Source organism: Scyliorhinus torazame, chromosome 3 (assembly GCF_047496885.1).
Source record: "Scyliorhinus torazame isolate Kashiwa2021f chromosome 3, sScyTor2.1, whole genome shotgun sequence".
NCBI classification, from domain to species: domain Eukaryota; kingdom Metazoa; phylum Chordata; class Chondrichthyes; order Carcharhiniformes; family Scyliorhinidae; genus Scyliorhinus; species Scyliorhinus torazame.
The window spans coordinates 374,041,463-374,065,069 of record NC_092709.1 but is presented as its reverse complement, the minus strand read 5'-3'; the positions used below and the strand labels follow the sequence as shown (position 1 = coordinate 374,065,069).

Below are 23,607 nucleotides of genomic sequence, written 5' to 3'. Positions count from 1 at the left end.
GAGAGAGGGAGAAACAGAGAGAGAGAAACAGAGAGAGAGAGAAACACAGAGAGAGAGAGAGGGAGAAACAGAGAGAGGGAGAAACAGAGAGAGAGAGAAACAGAGAGAGAGAGAAACAGAGAGAGAGAGAAACAGAGAGAGAGAGAAACAGAGAGAGAGACAGAGGGAGAAACAGAGATGGAGAGAAACAGAGAGAGAGACAGAGGGAGAAACAGAGAGAGAGAGAAACAGAGAGAGGGAGAAACAGAGAGAGGGAGAAACAGAGAGAGAGAGAAACAGAGAGAGAGACAGAGGGAGAAACAGAGAGAGAGAGAAACAGAGAGAGACAGAAACAGAGAGAGCGAGAAACAGAGAGGGAGAAACAGAGAGAAAGAAACAGAGAGAGAGAGAAACAGAGAGATAGAGAAACAGAGAGAGAGAGAGGGAGAAACAGAGAGGGGGAGAAACAGAGAGAGAGAGAAACAGAGAGAGAGAGAAACAGAGAGAAGGACAGAGGGAGAAACAGAGAGAGAGAGAAACAGAGAGAGGGAGAAACAGAGAGGGAGAAACAGAGAGAGGGAGAAACAGAGAGAGAGAGAAACAGCGACAGAGCGAGAAACAGAGAGAGAGAGAGAGAGAAACAGAGAGAGAGAGAAACAGAGAGAGGGAGAAACAGAGAGAGAGAGAGGGAGAAACAAAGAGGGAGAAACAGTGAGAGGGAGAAACAGAGAGAGACAGAGGGAGAAACAGAGAGATGGAGAAACTGAGAGAGGGAGAAACAGAGAGAGGGAGAAACAGAGAGAGAGAGAAACAGAGAGAGAGACAGAGGGAGAAACAGAGAGAGAGAGAAACAGAGAGAGACAGAAACAGAGAGAGCGAGAAACAGAGAGGGAGAAACAGAGAGAAAGAAACAGAGAGAGAGAGAAACAGAGAGATAGAGAAACAGAGAGAGAGAGAGGGAGAAACAGAGAGGGGGAGAAACAGAGAGAGAGAGAAACAGAGAGAGAGAGAAACAGAGAGAAGGACAGAGGGAGAAACAGAGAGAGAGAGAAACAGAGAGAGGGAGAAACAGAGAGGGAGAAACAGAGAGAGGGAGAAACAGAGAGAGAGAGAAACAGCGACAGAGCGAGAAACAGAGAGAGAGAGAGAGAGAAACAGAGAGAGAGAGAAACAGAGAGAGGGAGAAACAGAGAGAGAGAGAGGGAGAAACAAAGAGGGAGAAACAGTGAGAGGGAGAAACAGAGAGAGAGGGAGGGAGAAACAGAGAGAGGGAGAAACAGAGAGAGGGAGAAACAGAGAGAGGGAGAAACAGAGAGAGAGAAACAGAGAGAGAGAGAAACAGAGAGAGAGAGAGGGAGAAACAGAGAGAGGGAGAAACAGAGAGAGAGAGAAACAGAGAGAGGGAGAAACAGAGAGAGAGACAGAGAATGAGAGAAACAGAGAGAGAGAGAAACAGAGAGAGAGAGAAACAGAGAGAGAGAGAAACAGAGAGAGAGAGAAACAGAGAGAGAGAGAAACAGAGAGAGAGAGAAACTGAGAGAGAGAGAGAGAGGGAGAAACAGAGAGAGAGAGAAACAGAGAGAGGGAGAAACAGAGAGAGAGAGAGGGGGAGAAACAGAGAGAGAGAGAGAGAAACAGAGAGTGACAGAAACAGAGAGGGAGAGAAACAGAGAGAGAGAGAAACAGAGAGAGGGAGAAACAGAGAGAGGGAGAAACAGAGAGAGAGAGAAACAGAGAATGAGAGAAACAGAGAGAGAGAGAAACAGAGAGAGAGAGAAACAGAGAGAGAGAGAAACAGAGAGAGAAACAGAGAGAGAGGGAGAAACAGAGAGAGAGAGAAACAGAGAGAGAGAGGAACAGAGAGAGGGAGAAACAGAGAGAGAGAGAAACAGAGAATGAGAGAAACAGAGAGAGAGAGAAACAGAGAGAGAGAGAAACAGAGAGAGAGAGAAACAGAGAGAGAGAAACAGAGAGAGAGAGAAACTGAGAGAGAGAGAAACAGAGAGAGAAACAGAGAGAGAGGGAGAAACAGAGAGAGAGAGAAACAGAGAGAGAGCGAAACAGAGAGAGAGAAACAGAGAGAGAGAAACAGAGAGAGAGAGAGAAACAGAGAGAGGGAGAAACAGAATGAGAGAAACAGAGAGAGAGAGAAACAGAGAGACAGAAACAGAGAGAGAGAGAAACAGAGAGAGAGAGAAACAGAGAGAGAGAGGAACAGAGAGAGAGAGAGAGGGAGAAACAGAGAGAGGGAGAAACAGAGAGAGGGAGAAACAGAGAGAGAGAAACAGAGAGAGAGAGAAACACAGAGAGAGAGAGAGGGAGAAACAGAGAGAGGGAGAAACAGAGAGAGAGAGAAACAGAGAGAGAGAGAAACAGAGAGAGAGAGAAACAGAGAGAGAGACAGAGGGAGAAACAGAGAGAGAGAGAAAAACAGAGAGAGAGACAGAGGGAGAAACAGAGAGAGAGAGAAACAGAGAGAGGGAGAAACAGAATGAGAGAAACAGAGAGAAAGAGAAACAGAGAGAGAGGGAGAAACAGAGAGACAGAGGGAGAAACAGCGAGAGAGAGAAACAGAGAGAGGGAGAAACAGAATGAGAGAAACAGAGAGAGAGAAACAGAGAGAGAGAGAAACAGAGAGAGAGAGAAACAGAGAGAGAGAGAAACAGAGAGAGAGAGAAACAGAGAGAGAGAGAAACAGAGAGAGAGAGAAACAGAGAGAGAGAGACAGAGAGAGAGAGAGAGAGGGAGAAACAGAGAGAGGGAGAAACTGAGAGAGGGAGAAACAGAGAGAGGGAGAAACAGAGAGAGAGAGAAACAGAGAGAGAGACAGAGGGAGAAACAGAGAGAGAGAGAAACAGAGAGAGGGAGAAACAGAATAAGAGAAACAGAGAGAGGGAGAAACAGAGAGAGGGAGAAACAGAGAGAGGGAGAAACAGAGAGAGAGACAGAGGGAGAAATAGAGAGAGAGAGAAACAGAGAGAGGGAGAAACAGAATAAGTGAAACAGAGAGAAAGAGAAACAGAAAGAGAGGGAGAAACAGAGAGAGAGAGACAGAGAATGAGAGAAACAGAGAGAGGGAGAAACAGAGAGAGGGAGAAACAGAGAGAGGGAGAAACAGAGAGAGGGAGAAACAGAGAGAGGGAGAAACAGAGAGAGAGAAACAGAGAGAGAGAGAAACAGAGAGAGAGAGAGGGAGAAACAGAGAGAGGGAGAAACAGAGAGAGAGAGAAACAGAGAGAGGGAGAAACAGAATGAGAGAAACAGAGAGAAAGAGAAACAGAGAGAGAGGGAGAAACAGAGAGAGAGACAGAGAATGAGAGAAACAGAGAGAGAGAGAAACAGAGAGAGAAACAGAGAGAGGGAGAAACAGAGAGAGAGAGAAACAGAGAGAGAGAGAAACTGAGAGAGAGAGAGAGAGGGAGAAACAGAGAGAGAGAGAAACAGAGAGAGGGAGAAACAGAGAGAGAGAGAGGGGGAGAAACAGAGAGAGAGAGAGAGAAACAGAGAGTGACAGAAACAGAGAGGGAGAGAAACAGAGAGAGAGAGAGAAACAGAATGAGAGAAACAGAGAGAAAGAGAAACAGAGAGAGGGAGAAACAGAGAGAGGGAGAAACAGAGAGAGAGAGAAACAGAGAATGAGAGAAACAGAGAGAGAGAGAAACAGAGAGAGAGAGAAACAGAGAGAGAGAGAAACAGAGAGAGAGAGAAACAGAGAGAGAGAGAAACAGAGAGAGAGGGAGAAACAGAGAGAGAGAGAAACAGAGAGAGAGAGGAACAGAGAGAGGGAGAAACAGAGAGAGAGAGAAACAGAGAATGAGAGAAACAGAGAGAGAGAGAAACAGAGAGAGAGAGAAACAGAGAGAGAGAGAAACAGAGAGAGAGAGAAACAGAGAGAGAAACAGAGAGAGAGGGAGAAACAGAGAGAGAGAGAAACAGAGAGAGAGCGAAACAGAGAGAGAGAAACAGAGAGAGAGAAACAGAGAGAGAGAGAGAAACAGAGAGAGGGAGAAACAGAATGAGAGAAACAGAGAGAGAGAGAAACAGAGAGAGAGAAACAGAGAGAGAGAGAAACAGAGAGAGAGAGAAACAGAGAGAGAGAGAAACAGAGAGAGAGAGAGAGGGAGAAACAGAGAGAGGGAGAAACAGAGAGAGGGAGAAACAGAGAGAGAGAAACAGAGAGAGAGAGAAACACAGAGAGAGAGAGAGGGAGAAACAGAGAGAGGGAGAAACAGAGAGAGAGAGAAACAGAGAGAGAGAGAAACAGAGAGAGAGAGAAACAGAGAGAGAGACAGAGGGAGAAACAGAGAGAGAGAGAAAAACAGAGAGAGAGACAGAGGGAGAAACAGAGAGAGAGAGAAACAGAGAGAGGGAGAAACAGAATGAGAGAAACAGAGAGAAAGAGAAACAGAGAGAGAGGGAGAAACAGAGAGACAGAGGGAGAAACAGAGAGAGAGAGAAACAGAGAGAGGGAGAAACAGAATGAGAGAAACAGAGAGAGAGAAACAGAGAGAGAGAGAAACAGAGAGAGAGAGAAACAGAGAGAGAGAGAAACAGAGAGAGAGAGAAACAGAGAGAGAGAGAAACAGAGAGAGAGAGAAACAGAGAGTGAGAAACAGAGAGAGAGAGAGAGAGGGAGAAACAGAGCGAGGGAGAAACTGAGAGAGGGAGAAACAGAGAGAGGGAGAAACAGAGAGAGAGAGAAACAGAGAGAGAGACAGAGGGAGAAACAGAGAGAGAGAGAAACAGAGAGAGGGAGAAACAGAATAAGAGAAACAGAGAGAGGGAGAAACAGAGAGAGGGAGAAACAGAGAGAGGGAGAAACAGAGAGAGAGACAGAGGGAGAAATAGAGAGAGAGAGAAACCGAGAGAGGGAGAAACAGAATAAGTGAAACAGAGAGAAAGAGAAACAGAAAGAGAGGGAGAAACAGAGAGAGAGACAGAGAATGAGAGAAACAGAGAGAGGGAGAAACAGAGAGAGAGAGAAACAGAGAGAGAGAGAGAGAGAGGGAGAAACAGAGAGAAAGAGAAACAGAGAGAGGGAGAAACAGAGAGAGAGAGAAACAGAGAGAGAGAGAAACAGAGAGAGAAACAGAGAGAGAGAGAAACAGAGAGAGAGAGAGGGAGAAACAGAGAGAGGGAGAAACAGAGAGAGGGAGAAACAGAGAGAGAGAGAAACAGAGAGAGAGAGAAACAGAGAGAGAGAGAATCAGAGAGAGGGAGAAACAGAATGAGAGAAACAAAGTGAAAGAGAAACAGAGAGAGAGGGAGAAACAGAGAGAGAGAGAGACAGAGAGAGAGAGAAACAGAGAGAGAGAGAAACTGAGAGAGAGAGAGGGAGAAGCAGGTAGAGGGAGAAACAGAGAGAGAGAAACAGAGAGTGAGAGAAACAGAGAGAGAGAGAAACAGAGAGAGGGAGAAACAGAGAGAGGGAGAAACAGAGAGAGAGAAACAGAGAGAGACAAAACAGAGAGAGAGAAACAGAGAGAGGGAGAAACAGAGAGAGAGAAACAGAGAGAGGGAGAAACAGAGAGAGGGAGAAACAGAGAGAGAGAGAAACAGAGAGAGAGAGAAACAGAGAGAGAGAGAAACAGAGAGAGAGAGAAACAGAGAGAGAGAGAAACAGAGAGGGAGAAACAGAGAGAGGGAGAAACAGAGAGAGAGAAACAGAGAGAGAGAAACAGAGAGAGGGAGAAACAGAGAGAGAGAGAAACAGAGAGAGGGAGAAACAGAGAGAGAAACAGAGATAGAGAGAGAAACAGAGAGAGAGAAACAGAGAGGGAGAAACAGAGAGAGAGAGAAACAGAGAGAGGGAGAAACAGAGAGAGAGAAACAGAGAGAGACAGAAACAGAGAGATAGAGAAACAGAGAGAGAGAGAGGGAGAAACAGAGAGGGGGAGAAACAGAGAGAGAGAGAAACAGAGAGAGAGAAACAGAGAGAAGGACAGAGGGAGAAACAGAGAGAGAGAGAAACAGAGAGAGGGAGAAACAGAGAGGGAGAAACAGAGAGAGGGAGAGACAGAGAGAGAGAGAAACAGCGACAGAGCGAGAAACAGAGATAGAGAGAGAGAGAGAAACAGAGAGAGAGAGAAACAGAGAGAGGGAGAAACAGAGAGAGGGAGAAACAGAGAGAGAGAGAGGGAGAAACAGAGAGGGAGAAACAGTGAGAGGGAGAAACAGAGAGAGAGAGAGGGAGAAACAGAGAGAGGGAGAAACAGAGAGAGGGAGAAACAGAGAGAGGGAGAAACAGAGAGAGAGAAACAGAGAGAGAGAAACAGAGAGAGAGAGAAACACAGAGAGAGAGAGGGAGAAACAGAGAGAGGGAGAAACAGAGAGAGAGAGAAACAGAGAGGGAGAAACAGAATGAGAGAAACAGAGAGAAAGAGAAACAGAGAGAGAGGGAGAAACAGAGAGAGAGACAGAGAATGAGAGAAACAGAGAGAGAGAGAAACAGAGAGAGAAACAGAGAGAGGGAGAAACAGAGAGAGAGAGAAACAGAGAGAGAGAGACAGAGACAGAGAGAGAGACAGAGAGAGAGAGAGACAGAGAGAGAGAGACAGACAGAGAGAGAGAGAGAGACAGAGACAGAGTGTGAGAGACAGAGAGAGACAGACAGACAGAGAGAGAGAGAGACAGAGAGAGAGAGAGACAGAGAGAGAGAGACAGACAGAGAGAGAGAGAGAGACAGAGACAGAGTGTGAGAGACAGAGAGAGACAGACAGACAGAGAGAGAGAGAGACAGAGAGAGAGAGCGACAGAGAGAGAGAGACAGACAGAGAGAGAGAGAGAGAGAGACAGACAGAGAGAGAGAGAGAGACAGAGACAGAGTGTGAGAGACAGAGAGAGACAGACAGACAGAGAGAGAGAGAGACAGAGAGAGAGAGCGACAGAGAGAGAGAGACAGACAGAGAGAGAGAGAGAGAGACAGACAGACAGAGAGAGAGAGAGACAGAGAGTGAGAGAGTGAGAGACTGGGAGCACAGACAAGGCCTTCGGCCCATTGCGTCTGTGCCAGTGAGAAACACCCACCTCACTCTTCTCATCCCTATGCCAGCACTTGGGTAATAGTCTTGTCCGCACTGGGATCGCAAGAGCACATCTAACTACTCCTGAAATGTTCTGAGGGTGTCTGCCTCCACCACCCTTTCAGGCAGCGACTTCCTGACTCCCACCCCCTTTGGGTGAAAAGGTTTTTCCTCACATCCTGACCTAACACACACACACACCCATAAGACATCGGAGCAGAATTAGGCCACTCGGCCCATCGAGTCTGCTCCGCCATTCAATCATGGCTGATATTTTCTCATCCCCATTCTCCTGCCTTCTCCCCATAACCCCTGACCCCCTTATTAATCAAGAACCTATCTATCTCTGTCTTAAAGACACTCAGTGATTTGGCCTCCACAGCCTTCTGCGGCAAAGAGTTCCACAGATTCACCCCCCTCTGGCTGGAGAAATTCCTCCTCATCTCAGTTTTAAAGGATCGTCCCTTTAGTCTGACGTGGTGTCCTCTGCTTCTAGTTTCTCCTACAAGTGGAAACATCCTCTCCACGTCCACTCTATCCAGGCCTCGCAGTATCCTGTAAGTTTCAATGAGATCCCCCCTCATCCTTCTAAACTCCAATGAGTACAGACCCAGAATCCTCAACCGTTCCTCATACGACAAGCTCTTCATTCCAGGGATCATTCTTGTGAACCTCCTCTGGACCCTTTCCAAGGCCAACACATCCTTCCTTAGATACGGGGCCCAATCTGCTCACAATACTCCAAATGGGGTCTGACCAGAGCCTTATACAGCCTCAGAAGTACATCCCTGGTCTTGTATTCCAGCCCTCTTGACATGAATTCTAACATTGCATTTGCCTTCCTAACTGCCGACTGAACCTGCACGTTAACCTTAAGAGAATCGTGAACAAGGACTCCCAAGTCCCTTTGTGCTTCTGATTTCCAAAGCATTTCCACATTTAGAAAATAGTCTATGCCTAAATTCCTCTTTCCAAAGTGCATAACCTCTCATTTTTCCACATTGTATTCCATCTGTCACTTCATTGCCCACTCTCCTAGCCTGGCCAAATCCTTCTGCAGCCCCCTTGCTTCCTCAATACTACCTGTCCCTCTGCAGATCTTTGTATCATCTGCAAACTTAGCAACAGAGCCTTCAGTACCTTCTTCCAGATCATTAATGTATATTGTGAAACGTTGTGGTCCCAGCACAGACCCCTGAGGCACACCACTAGTCACCGGCTGCCATCCTGAAAAAGACCCCTTTATCCCCACTCTCTGCCTTCTGCCAGTCAGCCAATCCTCTGTCCATGCCAGGATCTTACCCTGAACACCATGGGCTCTTAACTTATTCAACTGTCTCCTATACGGCACCTTGTCAAAGGCCTTCTGGAAATCTAAATAAATCACGTCCACTGGTTCTCCTTCGGCTAGCTTCCTTGTTACCTCCTCAAAGAACTTGAACAGATTTGTCAGACACGACCTCCCCTTGACAAAGCCGTGCTGACTCAGTCCTATTGTCTCACGCGCACAGACACAGACTCACAGACACACACACAGACACGCGCACAGACACACAGACTCACAGACACACACACAGACACGCGCACAGACACACAGACTCACAGACACGCGCACAGACACACAGACTCACAGACACACACACAGACACGCGCACAGACACAGACTCACAGACACACACACAGACACGCGCACAGACACACAGACTCACAGACACGCGCACAGACACACAGACTCACAGACACACACACAGACACACGCACAGACACACAGACTCACAGACACACACACACACTCACTTTCTATAGGCCTCCGAAAAGTTCCAGAGATGTAGAGGAGAGGATTGCAAAGATGATTCTGGAAAGGAGCGAAAGCAACAGGGTAGTTTAATGAAAAATGAAATGAAAATCGCTTATTGTCACAAGTAGGCTTCAAAAGAAGTTACTGTGAAAAGCCCCTAGTCGCCACATTCCGGCGCCTGTTCGGGGAGGCTGATACGGGAATTGAACCGTGCTGCTGGCCTGCCTTGGTCTGCTTTCAAAGCCAGCGATTTAGCCCTGTGCTAAACAGCCCCCTTGTTATGGGGGACTTTAACTTTCCAAATATTGACTGGAAACGCTATAGTTCGAGTACATTAGATGGGTCCGTTTTTGTCCAATGTGTGCAGGAGGGTTTCCTGACACAGTATGTGTAAAGAGATCTAGGAGTACAGGTCCACAGATCACTGAAAGGGGCTACACAGGTGGAGAAGGTAGTCAAGAAGGCATACGGCATGCTTGCCTTCATTGGCCGGGGCATTGAGTATAAGAATTGGCAAGTCATGTTGCAGCTGTATAGAACCTTAGTTAGGCCACACTTGGAGTATAGTGTTCAATTCTGGTCGCCACACTACCAGAAGGATGTGGAGGCTTTAGAGAGGGTGCAGAAGAGATTTACCAGAATGTTGCCTGGTATGGAGGGCATAAGCTATGAGGAGCGATTGAATAAACTCGGTTTGTTCTCACTGGAACGAAGGAGGTTGAGGGGCGACCTGATAGAGGTATACAAAATTATGAGGGGCATAGACAGAGTGGATAGTCAGAGGCTTTTCCCCAGGGTAGAGGGGTCAATTATTAGGGGGCATAGGTTTAAGGTGAGAGGGGCAAAGTTTAGAGTAGATGTACGAGGCAAGTTTTTTACGCAGAGGGTAGTGGGTGCCTGGAACTCACTACCGGAGGAGGTAGTGGAAGCAGGGACGATAGGGACATTTAAGGGGCATCTTGACAAATATATGAATAGGATGGGAATAGAAGGATACGGACCCAGGAAGTGTAGAGGATTGTAGTTTAGTCGGGCAGTATGGTCGGCATGGGCTTGGAGGGCCGAAGGGCCTGTTCCTGTGCTGTACATTTCTTTGTTCTTTGTATGTAGATAGGCCAACGAGAGGCGAGGCCATATTGGATTTGGTACTGGGTAATGAACCAGGACAGGTGTTAGATTTGGAGGTAGGTGAGCACTTTGGTGATAGTGACCACAATTCGATTACGTTTACTTTAGTGATGGAAAGGGATAGGTATATGCCGCAGGGCAAGAGTTATATCTGGGGGAAAGGCAATTATGATGCGATGAGGCAAGACTTAGGATACATCGGATGGAGAGGAAAACTGCAGGGGATGGGCACAATGGAAACGTGGAGCTTGTTCAAGGAACAGCTACTGAGTGTCCTTGATAAGTATGTACCTGTCAGGCAGGGAGGAAGTGGTCGAGCAAGGGAACCGTAGTTTACTAAAGCAGTCGAAACACTTGTCAAGAGGAAGAAGGAGACTTATGTAAAGATGAGACATGAAGGTTCAGTAAGGGCACTCGAGAGTTACAAGTTAGCTAGGAAGGACCTAAAGAGAGAGCTAAGAAGAGCCAGGAGGGGACATGAGAAGTCTTTGGCAGGTAGGATCAAGGATAACCCTAAAGCTTTCTATAGATATGTCAGGAATAAAAGAATGACTAGGGTAAGAGTAGGGCCAGTCAAGGACAGTAGTGGGAAGTTGTGCTTGGAGTCCGAGGAGATAGGAGAGGTGCTAAATGAATATTTTTCGTCAGTATGCACACAGGAAAAAGACAATGTTGTCGCGGAGAATACTGAGATTCAGGCTACTAGACTAGTAGGGCTTGAGGTTCATAAGGAGGAGCTGTTAGCAATTCTGCAAAGTGTGAAAATAGCTAAATCCCCTGGGCCGGATGGGATTTATCCTAGGATTTTCTGGGAAGCTAGGGAGGAGATTGCTGAGCCTTTGGCTTTGATCTTTAAGTCATCTTTGTCTCCAGGAATAGTGCCAGAAGACTGGAGGATAGCAAATGTTGTCCCCTTGTTCAAGAAGGGGAATAGAGATAACCCCGGTAACTATAGACCAGTGAGCCTTACTTCTGTTGTGGGAAAAATCTTGGAAAGGTTGAAAAGAGTTAGGATGTATAATCATCTGGAAAGGAATAATTTGATTAGAGATAGTCAACACGGTTTTGTGAAGGGTAGGTCGTGCCTCACAAACCTTATAGAGTTCTTTGAGAAGGTGACCAAACAGGTGGATGAGGGTAAAGCAGTTGATGTGGTGTATATGGATTTCAGTAAAGCATTCGATAAGGTTCCCCATGGTAGGCTACTGCAGAAAATACGGAGGCATGGGATTCAGGGAGGTTTAGCAGTTTGGATCAGAAATTGGCTAGCTGGAAGAAGACAAAGGGTGGTGGTTGATGGGAAATGTTCAGACTGAAGTCCAGTTACTAGTGGTGTACCACAACGATCTGTTTTGGGGCCACTGCTGTTTGTCATTTTTATAAATGACCTGGAGGAGGGCGTAGAAGGATGGGTGAGTAAATTTTAAGATGACACTAAAGTTGGTGGAGTTGTGGACAGTGCGGAAGGATGTTACAAGTTACAGAGGGACATAGATAAGCTGCAGCGCTGGGCTGAGAGGTGGCAAATGGAGTTTAATGCAGAAAAGTGTGAGGTGATTCATTTTGGAAGGAATAACAGGAAGACTGAGTACTGGGCTATTGGTAAGATTCTTGGCAGTGTGGATGAGCAGAGAGATCTCGGTGTCCATGTACATAGATCCCTGAAAGTTGCCACCCAGGTTGAGAGGGTTGTTAAGAAGGCGTACGGTGTGTTAGCTTTTATTGGTAGAGGGATTGAGTTTCGGAGCCATGAGGTCATGTTGCAGCTGTACAAAACTCTGGTGCGGCCGCATTTGGAGTATTGCGTGCAATTCTGGTCGCCGCATTATAGGAAGGATGTGGAAGCATTGGAAAGGGTGCAGAGGAGATTTACCAGAATGTTGCCTGGTATGGAGGGAAGATCTTATGAGGAAAGGCTGAGGGACTTGAGGTTGTTTTCGTTAGAGAGAAGAAGGTTAAGAGGTGACTTAATTGAGGCATACAAGATGATCAGATGATTGGATAGGGTGGACAGTGAGAGCCTTTTTCCTCGGATGGTGATGTCTAGCATGAGGGGACGTAGCTTTAAATTGAGGGGAGATAGATATAAAACAGATGTCAGAGGTCGGTTCTTTACTCAGAGAGTAGTAAGGGCGTGGAATGTCCTGCCTGCAACAGTAGTGGACTCGCCAACACTAAGGACATTCAAATGGTCATTGGATAGACATATGGACAATAAGGGAATAGTGTAGATGGGCTTTAGAGTGGTTTCTCAGGTCGGCGCAACATCGAGGGCCGAAGGGCCTGTACTGCGCTGTAATGTTCTATGTTCTATGACACACACACACACGGACACACATACAGACACGCACACACAGACACGCACACACACAGACACACATTCAGACAGACACACATTCAGACAGACTTACACACAGACACACACACACACACAGGCACACACAAAGACACACACATGCAGACACACACACAGACACGCACACACACAGACACACACACACAGACACACGCACACACAAAGACACACACATGCAGACACACACAGACACGCACACACACACACATACACAGACACACACACAGACACACACACACTGACAGACATACACACAGACACACACACACACACAGACACACACAAGCATCAAGTTGGAGACGGGTGATGAGGTGGAGGTGGACAGGGAGGAGACAGGGAAATGTGACAGAAAACATTTGTACATACCGTTACCCACAGTGCGGAGACTGTGTGTCCAGAAACTACTGTGGATTGCTGGCAGAGAGAGGTTTGTGTGGGCCAAGAGATGATATTTGGGACCCCTGCAATTGAACACAAACACATCAGAAAGCAGGTGCAAGGAGGGAAGGCATTCAGACCGAGTCTGAGGATCAAACATTAACTCTGATTCTCTCTCCACACCGGCGGCCAGGTTGGCTTATTCAGCTCAGTTTAAAGTTGCATTTCTGGATTTGAAAGATTTCAGTTTGGTTTAGATGCATCATGGGGACGCGGGTCTGTGTGAGTGTGTCTCCGTGTGTCTGTGTGTGTGTATCAGTGTGCATGTGTGTGTCTGTCTGTGTCTGTGTGTCTGTGTGTGTGTCTGTGTGTGTGTGTCTGTGTGTGTGTGTCTGTGTGTATGTGACTGTATGTGTGTCTCTGTGTGTGTCTCTGTGTGTGTCTCTGTGTGTGCCTGTGACTGTGTGTGTGTGTATGTGTGTCTGTGTGTGTGTGCATCTGTTCATGTGTGTCTGTATGTGTGTGTGTCTGTGTGTGTGTGTGTCTGTGTGTGTGTCTGTGTGTGTGTCTGCGTGTGTGTGCGCGTGTCTGAATGTGTGTGTCTGTGTGTATGTGTCTGTGTGTGTCTGTGCGTGTGTGTCTGTGTGTGTGCCTGGTGTGTCTGAGTGTGTGTGTGTCAGTGTGTGTGTGTGTGTATGTGTGTGTCAGTGTGTGTGTCTGTGTGTGTGTGCATCTGTGGGTGTGGGTCTGTGAGTGAGTGTGTCTGTGTGTGTGTGTCTGTGTGCGTGTGTCTGTAGGTGTGTGTATGTGTGTGTGTGTGTGTGTGTGTGTGTCTGTGTCTGTGTGTCTGTGTGTCGGTATGTGTGTGTTGATGTGTGTGTGTCTCTGTGTGTGTGGGTCTGTGAGTAAGTGTGTCTGTGTATGTCTCAGTGTGTGTGTGTCTGTGTGTGTGTGTGCCTGTGTGTGTGAGTGTCTGTGTATATGTGTCTGTGTGTGTGCCTGTGTGTGTGTCTGTGCATGTGTGTCTGTGCGTGTGTGTGTCTATGTGTGTGTGTCTATGTGTGTGTCCATGTGTGTATGTGTGTGTCTGAGTGTGTGTCTATATGTGTGTCTGTGCGTGTGTGTGTCTGTGTGTGTGTCTGTCTGTGTCTGTGTGCCTGTGTGCGCATGTCTGTGTGTGCGTGTCTGTGTGTGTGTGTGTGTCTGTGTGTGTGCCTGTGTGTGTGTGTCTGTGTGTGTGTGCCTGTGCGTGTGTGTCTGTGTGTGTGTGTGTGTCTACATGTGTGTGTGTGTGTCTATATGTGTGTGTCTGTGTGTGTCTGTGTATGTGTGTGTGTCTGTATGTGTGTGTGTGTGCCTGTGTGTGTGTCTGTGTGTGTGGGTGTCTGTGTGTGTGGGTGTCTGTGTGCCTGTGCGTCTGTGTGTGTGCGTCTGTGAGTGAGTGTGTCTGTGTGTGTCTCAGTGTCTGTGTGTCTGTGTGTCTGTGTGTCTGTGTGTCTGTGTGTCTGTGTGTCTGTGTTTGTCTGTGTGTGTTTGTCTGTGTGTGTGTCTGTGTGTGTGTCTGTGTGTGTGTCTGTATGTGTGTGTGTGTGTGTCTTTGTGTGTGTGTCTTTGTGTCTGTGTGTATGTGTGTGTGTGTATGTGTCTGTTTGTGTGTCTGTGTGTGTGTGCCTGTGTGTGCCTGTGTGTGCCTGTGTGTATGTGTGTCGGTATGTGTGTGTTGGTGTGTGTGTCGGTGTGTGTATCTGTGTGTGTGTGTCTGTGTGTGTCTGTGTGTGCATCTGTGTGTGTGTCTGTGCGTCTGTGTGTTTGTGTGTGTGTGTGTGTGTGTCTGTGTGTGTAAATCTGTGTGTGTGTGAGTCTGTGTGTGTCTGCGTGTGTATATGTGTGTCTGTGTGCATTCCTGTGTGTGTGTGTCTATGCGTGTTTGTGTGTATGTGTCTGTGTCTGTGTGCATGTCTGTGTGAACGTGCCTGTGTCTGTGGGTGTGTGGGTGTGTCTGTGTGTGTGTGTCTGTGCGTCGGTGTGTGTGTGTCTGTGTGACTCTGTGCGTGTGTCTGTGTGACTGCGTACGTGTGTCTGTGTGTGTGTGCCTGTGTGTGTCTGTGTGTCAATGTGTCGGTGTGGGTGTCTGTGTGTGTGCCTGTGTGTGTGTCTGTGTGTGTGTCTGTGTGTAAGTGTGTTGGTATGTGCGTGTCGGTGTGTGTGTGTCGGTGTGTGTGTGTCGGTGTGTGTGTGTGTCTGTGTGTGTGTCTGTGCGCCTGTGTCTGTGCGCCTGTGTGTGTGTGTGTGTGTCTGTGTGTGTAAGTGTGTTGGTATGTGTGTGTCGGTGTGTTTGTGTCGGTGTGTGTGTGTGTCTGTGTGTGTGTCTGTGCGCCTGTGTGTGTGTGTCTGTGTGTGTGTGTCTGTGTGTGTCTGTGTGTGCGTCTGTGTGTGTGTCTGTGCGTCTGTGTGTTTGTGTGTGTAAATCTGTGTGTGTGTGAGTCTGTGTGTGTCTGCGTGTGTATATGTGTGTCTGTGTGCATTCCTGTGTGTGTGTGTCTATGCGTGTTTGTGTGTATGTGTCTGTGTCTGTGTGCATGTCTGTGTGAACGTGCCTGTGTCTGTGGGTGTGTGGGTGTGTCTGTGTGTGTGTGTCTGTGCGTCGGTGTGTGTGTGTCTGTGTGACTCTGTGCGTGTGTCTGTGTGACTGCGTACGTGTGTCTGTGTGTGTGTGCCTGTGTGTGTCTGTGTGTCAATGTGTCGGTGTGGGTGTCTGTGTGTGTGCCTGTGTGTGTGTATGTGTGTGTGTCTGTGTGTGTGTGTCTGTGTATGTCTGTGTATGTCTGTGTCTCTGTGTATGTGTCGGTGTGTGTGTCTGTGTGTGTGTGTGTGTGTATGAGTGTCTGTGTGTGTGTGTGTATGTCTGTGTGTGGGCGTCTGTGTGCAAGTGTGTCTGAGTGTGTGTGTCTGTGGGTGTGTATCTGTGTGTGTGTGTCTCTGTGTGTGTCTGTGTGTGTGTCTGTGTGTGTTTGTCTGTGTGTGTTTGTCTGTGTGTGTTTGTCTGTGTGTGTCTCTGTGTGTGTGCCTGTGTGTGTGTATGTGTGTGTGTCTGTGTGTGTGTGTCTGTGTGTCTGTGTATGTCTGTGTCTCTGTGTATGTGTCGGTGTGTGTGTATGTGTGTGTGTATGAGTGTCTGTGTGTGTGTGTGTGTATGTCTGTGTGTGTGTGTCTGTGTGGGTATGTCTTTGTGTGGGCGTCTGTGTGCAAGTGTGTCTGAGTGTGTGTGTCTGTGGGTGTGTATCTGTGTGTGTGTGTCTCTGTGTGTGTCTGTGTGTGTCTCTGTGTGTGTTTGTCTGTGTGTGTTTGTCTGTGTGTGTTTGTCTGTGTGTGTCTCTGTGTGTGTGTCTGTGTGTGTGTCTGTGTTAGTGTGCGTGTCTGTGTGTGTGTGTCTGTATGTGTGTGTCTGTATGTGTGTGTGTGTCTGTGTGTGTGTCTGTGTGTGTGTCTGTGTGTGTGTGTTGGTATGTGTGTGTCTGTGTGTATGTATATCGGTGTGTGTGTCTGTGTGTGTGTGTGTCTGTGTGTGTGTCTGTGTGTGTGTCTGTGTGTAAGTGTGTTGGTATGTGCGTGTCGGTGTGTGTGTGTCGGTGTGTGTGTGTCGGTGTGTGTGTGTGTCTGTGTGTGTGTCTGTGCGCCTGTGTGTGTGTGTCTGTGTGTGTGTGTCTGTGTGTCTGTGTGTGTAAGTGTGTTGGTATGTGTGTGTCGGTGTGTTTGTGTCGGTGTGTGTGTGTGTCTGTGTGTGTGTCTGTGCGCCTGTGTGTGTGTGTCTGTGTGTGTGTGTGTCTGTGTGTATGTGTGTGCATGTGTGTCTGTGTGCGTTCCTGTGTGTGTGTGTGTCTATGTGTGTTTGTGTGTATGTGTCTGTGTCTGTGTGCATGTCTGTGTGAATGTGCCTGTGTCTGCGGATGTGTGGGTGTGTCTGTCTGTGTATGTCTGTGCGTCTGTGTGTGTGTGTGTCTGTGTGACTGTGTGTGTGTGTCTGTGTATGTGTGCCTGTGTGTCAATGTGCCTGTGTGTGTGTGTCTGTGTGGCTGTGTGTGTGTGTCAGGGTGTATGCCTGTCTGTGTGTATGTGTCTGTGTGTGTGTCTATGTGTGTGTGTCTCTATGTGTGTGTGGGTGTGTGTGTGCCTGTGTGTCTGTGTGTATGAGTGTATGTGTCAGTGTGTGTGTGTCTGGGTGTGTGTGTGTCGTTGTGTGGATGTCTGTGTGCATGTGTGTCTGTGTGTGGGTGTCTGTGTGCATGTGTGTCTGTGGGTGTGTGTCTGTGGGTGTGTGTCTGTGGGTGTGTATGTGTGTGTGTGTGTGTCTGTGTCTGTGTGTGTCTGTGTATGTGTGTGTCTGTGTGTCTGTGTGTGTGTGTCTTTGTGTGGGTGTCTGTGTGCATGTGTGTCTTTGTGTGGGTGTCTGTGTGCATGTGTGTCTGTGGGTGTGTGTCTGTGGGTGTGTGTCTGTGGGTGTGTATGTGTGTGTGTGTGTGTCTGGGTGTGTGTCTGTGTGTGTCTCTCTGTTTGTGTATCTGTGTGTGTGTATGTGTGTGTGTGTCTGTGTGTGTGTGTGTCTGTGTGTGTGTGTCTTTGTGTGGGTGTCTGTGGGTGTGTGTCTGTGGGTGTGTGTCTGTGTGCGTGTCTGTGTGCGTGTCTGTGTGCGTGTCTGTGTGTGTGCATGTCTGTGTGTGTGTCTGTGTGTGTGCTTGTGTCTGTGTGTGTGTCCGTATGTGTGTGCGTGTGTGTGTGTGTGTGTTGGTGTGTGTGTCTGTGTGTGTCTCTGTGTGTGTTGGTGTGTGTCTCTGTGTGTGTTGGTGTGTGTCTCTGTGTGTGTCTCTGTGTGTGTCTCTGTGTGTGTCTGTATGTGTGTGTCTCTGTGTGTCTGTGTGTGTGTGTCTGTGTGTGTGTGTCTGTGTGTGTGTCTGTGTGTGTGTCTGTGTGTGTGTCTATGTGTGTGTCTATGTGTGTGTCTGTGTGTGTGCATAAACTAAAGATGCATGGCATTGAGGGTAAAGTGGTAGCATGGGTAGAGGATTGGTTAACTAACAGAAAGCAGAGAGTGGGGTAAATGGGTGTTTCTCTGGTTGGCAACCTGTAACTAGTGGAGTCCCTCAAGGATCAGTGTTGGGCCCGCAGTTGTTCACAATTTACATAGACGATTTGGAGTTGGGGACCAAGTGCAATGTGTCAAAGTTTGCAGACGACACTAAGATGAGTGGTAAAGCAAAAAGTGCAGAGGATACCGGCAGTCTGCAGAGGGATTTGGATAGGTTAGGTGAATGGGCTAGGGTCTGGCAGATGGAATTCAATGTTGCCAAGTGTGAGGCTATCCATTTTGGGAGGAATAACAGCAGAATGGATTATTATTTAAACGGTAAGATGTTAAAACATGCTGCTGTGCAGAGGGACCTGGGTGTGCTGGTGCACGAGTCGCAAAAAGTTGGTGTGCAGGTGCAACAGGTGATTAAGAAGGCTAATCGAGTTTTGTCTTTCATTGCTAGAGGGATGGAGTTCAAGACTAGGGAGGTTAGGCTGCAATTGTATAAGGTGTTGGTGAGGCCACACCTGGAGTATTGTGTTCAGTTTTGGTCTCCTTACTTGAGAAAGGACGTACTGGCACTGGAGGGAGTGCAGAGGAGATTCACTAGGTTAATCCCTGAGCTGAAGGGGTTGGATTACGAGGAGAGGTTGAGTAGACTGGGACTGTACTCATTGGAGTTTATTAGAAGGATGCGGGGGATCTTATTGAGACATATAAAATTCTGAAGGGAATAGATGGGATAGATTTTTTTAAATATAAGGCGGGAACCGGAAGTTCGACCCGGAACCGGAATTTCGACCCGCGGACTTCTGGGAAGGTTCCCCCCGCCCCCCCCCCCCCCCCACCCCCCCACCCCCACCCCCACCACCAATAAATTCTGGTGGAGAGGAAACCCGAGGCACTACACGTGTAGTGTCTCCCACCCACCCTCCTCCTCTAACCTAATAATAAAACACATTGGTGTGAGGTAAGTGCCATATTATATTATTTATTTTTAATTTATTTTAACCAGATCTTGGTAGAAAGTTAGAGGAATGGCAGGGAAGGGAGTGCAATGTTCCTCCTGCAGGATGTTTGAGGTGAGGGATGCAGTTAGTGTCCCTGCTGATTTTACCTGCAGGAAGTGCTGCCATCTCCAGCTCCTCCAAGACCGAGTTAGGGAACTGGAGCTGGAGTTGGATGAACTTCGGATCATTCGGGAGGCAGAGGGGGTCATAGATAGCAGCTTCAGGGAATTAGTTACACCAAAGATTGGAGATAGATGGGTAACTGTAAGAGGGACTGGGAAAAAACAGTCAGTGCAGGGATCCCCTGCGGTCGTTCCCCTGAGAAACAAGTATACCGCTTTGGATACTTGTGGGGGGGACGACTTACCAGGGGTAAGCCATGGGGTACGGGCCTCTGGCACTGAGTCTGTCCCTGTTGCTCAGAAGGGAAGGGGGGAGAGGAGCAGAGCATTAGTAATTGGGGACTCGATAGTCAGGGGCACAGATAGGAGATTTTGTGGGAGCGTGAGAGACTCACGTTTGGTATGTTGCCTCCCAGGTGCAAGGGTACGTGATGTCTCGGATCATGTTTTCCGGGTCCTTAAGGGGGAGGGGGAGCAGCCCAAGTCATGGTCCACATTGGCACCAACGACATAGGTAGGAAAGGGGACAAGGATGTCAGGCAGGCTTTCAGGGAGCTAGGATGGAAGCTCAGAACGAGAACAAACAGAGTTGTTATCTCTGGGTTGTTGCCCGTGCCACGTGATAGTGAGATGAGGAATAGGGAGAGAGAGCAATTAAACACGTGGCTACAGGGATGGTGCAGGCGGGAGGGATTCAGATTTCTGAATAACTGGGGCTCTTTCTGGGGAAGGTGGGACCTCTACAGACAGGATGGTCGACATCTGAACCTGAGGGGCACAAATATCCTGGGGGGGAGATTTGTTAGTGCTCTTTGGGGGGGTTTAAACTAATGCAGCAGGGGCATGGGAACCTGGATTGTAGTTTTAGGGTAAGGGAGAATGAGAGTATAGAGGTCAGGAGCACAGATTTGACGTCGCAGGAGGGGGCCAGTGTTCAGGTAGGTGGTTTGAAGTGTGTCTACTTCAATGCCAGGAGTATACGAAATAAGGTAGGGGAACTGGCAGCATGGGTTGGTACCTGGGACTTCGATGTTGTGGCCATTTCAGAGACATGGATAGAGCAGGGACAGGAATGGATGTTGCAGGTTCCGGGGTTTAAGTGTTTTAGTAAGCTCAGAGAAGGAGGCAAAAGAGGGGGAGGTGTGGCGCTGCTAGTCAAGAACAGTATTACGGTGGCGGAGAGGATGCTAGATGGGGACTCTTCTTCCGAGGTAGTATGGGCTGAGGTTAGAAACAGGAAAGGAGAGGTCACCCTGTTGGGAGTTTTCTATAGGCCTCCAAATAGTTCTAGGGATGTAGAGGAAAGGATGGCGAAGATGATTCTGGATAAGAGCGAAAGTAACAGGGTAGTTATTATGGGAGACTTTAACTTTCCAAATATTGACTGGAAAAGATATAGTTCGAGTACATTAGATGGGTCGTTTTTTGTACAATGTGTGCAGGAGGGTTTCCTGACACAGTATGTTGACAGGCCAACAAGAGGCGAGGCCACGTTGATAGGTCTGACCCAAGAGTTAAAATTCTTAATTGGGGCAAGGCCAATTTTGATGGTATCAGACAGGAACTTGCAGAGGTAGATTGGGGGAGACTGTTGGCAGGCAAAGGGACGGCTGGTAAATGGGAGGCTTTTAAAAATGTGTTAACCAGGGTGCAGGGTAAGCACATTCCCTTTAGAGTGAAGGGCAAGGCTGGTAGAAGTAGGGAACCCTGGATGACTAGAGATATTGAGACTCTGGTCAAAAAGAAGAAGGAGGCATATGACGTACATAAACAACTGGGATCAAGTGGATCCCTTGAAGAGTATAGAGATTGTCGAAATAGAGTTAAGAGGGAAATCAGGAGGGCAAAAAGGGGACATGAAATTGCTTTGGCAAATAATGCAAGGGAGAATCCAAAGACCTTCTACAGATACATAAAGGGAAAAAGAGTAACTAGGGACAGAGTAGGGCCTCTTAAGGATCAACAAGGACATCTATGTGCAGAGCCACAAGAGTTGGGTGAGATCCTGAATGAATATTTCTCATCGGTATTCACGGTGGAGAAAGGCATGGATGTTAGGAAACTAAGGGAAATAAATAGTGATGACTTGAGAAGTCTTAAAGCGCATCAAGGTAGATAAATCCCCGGGACCTGATGAAATGTATCCCAGGATGTTGTGGGAGGCTAGGGAGGAAATTGCGGGTCCCCTAACAGAGATATTTGAATCATCGTCAGCCACAGGTGAGGTGCCTGAAGATTGGAGAGTAGCGAATGTTGTGTCCTTGTTTAAGAAGGGCAGCAGGGAAAAGCCTGGGAACTACAGACCGGTGAGCCTAACGTCTGTAGTAGGTAAGTTCCTAGAAGGCATTCTGAGAGACAGGATCTACAAGCATTTAGAGAGGCAAGGACTGATTCGGGGCAGTCAGCATGGCTTTGTGCGTGGAAAATCATGTCTCACAAATATGATTGAGTTTTTTGAGGGGGTGACCAAGAAGGTCGATGAGGGCAGTGCAGTAGACGTTGTCTACGTGTACTTTAGCAAAGCCTTTGACAAGGTGCCGCCTGGTAGGTTGTTGCAGAAGGTTAAAGCTCACGGGATCCAGGGTGAGGTTGCCAATTGGATTCAAAATTGGCTGGACGACAGAAGGTGGTTATAGAGGGTTGTTTTTCAAACTGGAGGCCTGTGACCAGTGGTGTGCCTCAGGGATCGGTGCTGGGTCCACTGTTATTTGTGATATATATTAATAATTTGGATGAGAATTTAGGAGGCATGGTTAGTAAGTTTGCAGATGACACCAAGATTGGTGGCACAGTGGATAGTGAAGAAGGTTATCTAGGATTGCAACGGGATCTTGATCAATTAGGCCAGTGGGCCGACGAATGGCAGATGGAGTTTAATTTAGATAAATGTGAGGTGATGCATTTTGGCCGATCGAATCAGGCCAGGACCTACTCAGTTAATGGTATGGCGTTGGGGAGAGTTATAGAACAAAGAGATCTAGGAGTACAGGTTCATAGCTCCTTGAAGGTGGAGTCGCAGGTGGACAGGGTGGTGAAGAAGGCATTCAGCATGCTTGGTTTCATTGGTCAGAACATTGAATACAGGAGTTGGGACGTCTTGTTGAAGTTGTACAAGACATTGGTACGGCCACACTTGGAATACTGTGTGCAGTTCTGGTCACCCTATTATAGAAAGGATATTATTAAACTAGAAAGAGTGCAGAAAAGATTTACTAGGATGTTGCCGGGACTTGATGGTTTGAGTTATAAGGAGAGGCTGGATAGACTGGGATTTTTTTCCCTGGAGCGTAGGAGGCTTAGGGGTGATCTTATAGAGGTCTATAAAATAATGAGGGGCATAGATAAGGTAGATCGTCAACATCTTTTCCCAAAGGTAGGGGAGTCTAAAACTAGAGGGCATAGGTTTAAGGTGAGAGGGGAGAGATTCAGAAGGGCCCAGAGGGGCAATTTCTTCACTCAGAGGGTAGTGAGCGTCTGGAATGGGCTGCCAGAGGTAGTAGTAGAGGCGGGTACAATTGTGTCTTTTAAAAAGCATTTAGATGGTTACATGGGTAAGATGGGTATAGAGGGTTATGGGCCAAGTGCGGGCAACTGGGACTAGCTTACTGGTAAAAACTGGGCGGCATGGACTGGTTGGGCCGAAGGGCCTGTTTCCATGCTGTAAACTTCTATGATTCTATGATTTATCCGGTCCGAAGTCCAGAGGCTGCTGAAGGAAGGCATCACCCAGGCTAGCAACAGTCCCTGGAGAGCCCAGGTGGTAGTTGTTAAGACCGGGGAGAAACAGAGGATGGTCATCGACTATAGTCAGACCATCAACAGGTAACTCAGCTAGATGCGTACCTTCTCCCCCGCATATCTGACATGGTCAATCGGATTGCACAGGACAAGGTCTTTTCCACCGTGGACCTCAAGTCCGCCTACCACCAGCTCCCCATCCGTCCCGGTGACCGCAACTATACTGCCTTCGAAGCAGTCGGGCGGTTATACCACTTTTTAAGGGTTCCATTCGGCGTCACGAACGGAGTCTCGGTCTTCCAACGAGAGATGGACCGAATGGTTGACCAGCACTGTTACCGGCCACGTTCCCGTATCTCGACAACGTCACCATCTGCGGCAATGACCAGCAGGACCACGACGCCAACCTCCAAAAATTCCTCCAGACCGCTCAAGCCCTGAACCTCACTTACAACAAAGAAAAATGCGTGTTCCGCACCGATCGTCTAGCCATCCTGGGCTATGTAGTGGGTAATGGAGTGATAGGCCCCGACCCTGAACGCATGCGCCCCCTCATGGAGTTCCCTCTCCCCCACTGTGCCAAAGCCCTGAAACGTTGCCTGGGCTTCTTTTCTTATTACGCCCAGTGGGTCCCCCAGTACGCAGACAAGGCCCATGCACTAATCCAGTCCACTACCTTCCCCCTGTCGACAGAGGCATGCCAGGCCTTTAGCCGCATCAAAACGGACATCGCAAAGGCCACGATGCGCGCCATCGACGAGTCCCTCCCCTTCCAGGTTGAGAGCGACGCATCGGATGTAGCTCTGGCGGCCACCCTTAACCAAGCGGGCAGACAAACAAAGAACAAAGAACAAAGAAATGGAAAGCACAGGAACAGGCCCTTTGGCCCTCCAAGCCCGTGCCGACCATGCTGCCCGACTAAACTACAATCTTCTACACTTCCTGGGTCCATATCCCTCTATTCCCATCCTATTCATGTATTTGTCAAGATGCCCCTTAAATGTCACTATC

The 23,607-nt window shown here is 48.1% G+C and overlaps 1 protein-coding gene across 1 annotated transcript in view; it reads right to left on the bottom strand.

Moving 5' to 3' along the window:
• LOC140409372 (rhotekin-like) overlaps positions 1–23,607 on the bottom strand; it is a 297,698-nt gene that overhangs the window by 190,790 nt on the left and 83,301 nt on the right. Inside the window, exon 7 of the mRNA XM_072497817.1 lies at positions 12,650–12,744. Coding sequence (XP_072353918.1) covers positions 12,650–12,744 — 95 coding nt within the window. The remainder of the gene's footprint in view (positions 1–12,649; positions 12,745–23,607) is intronic.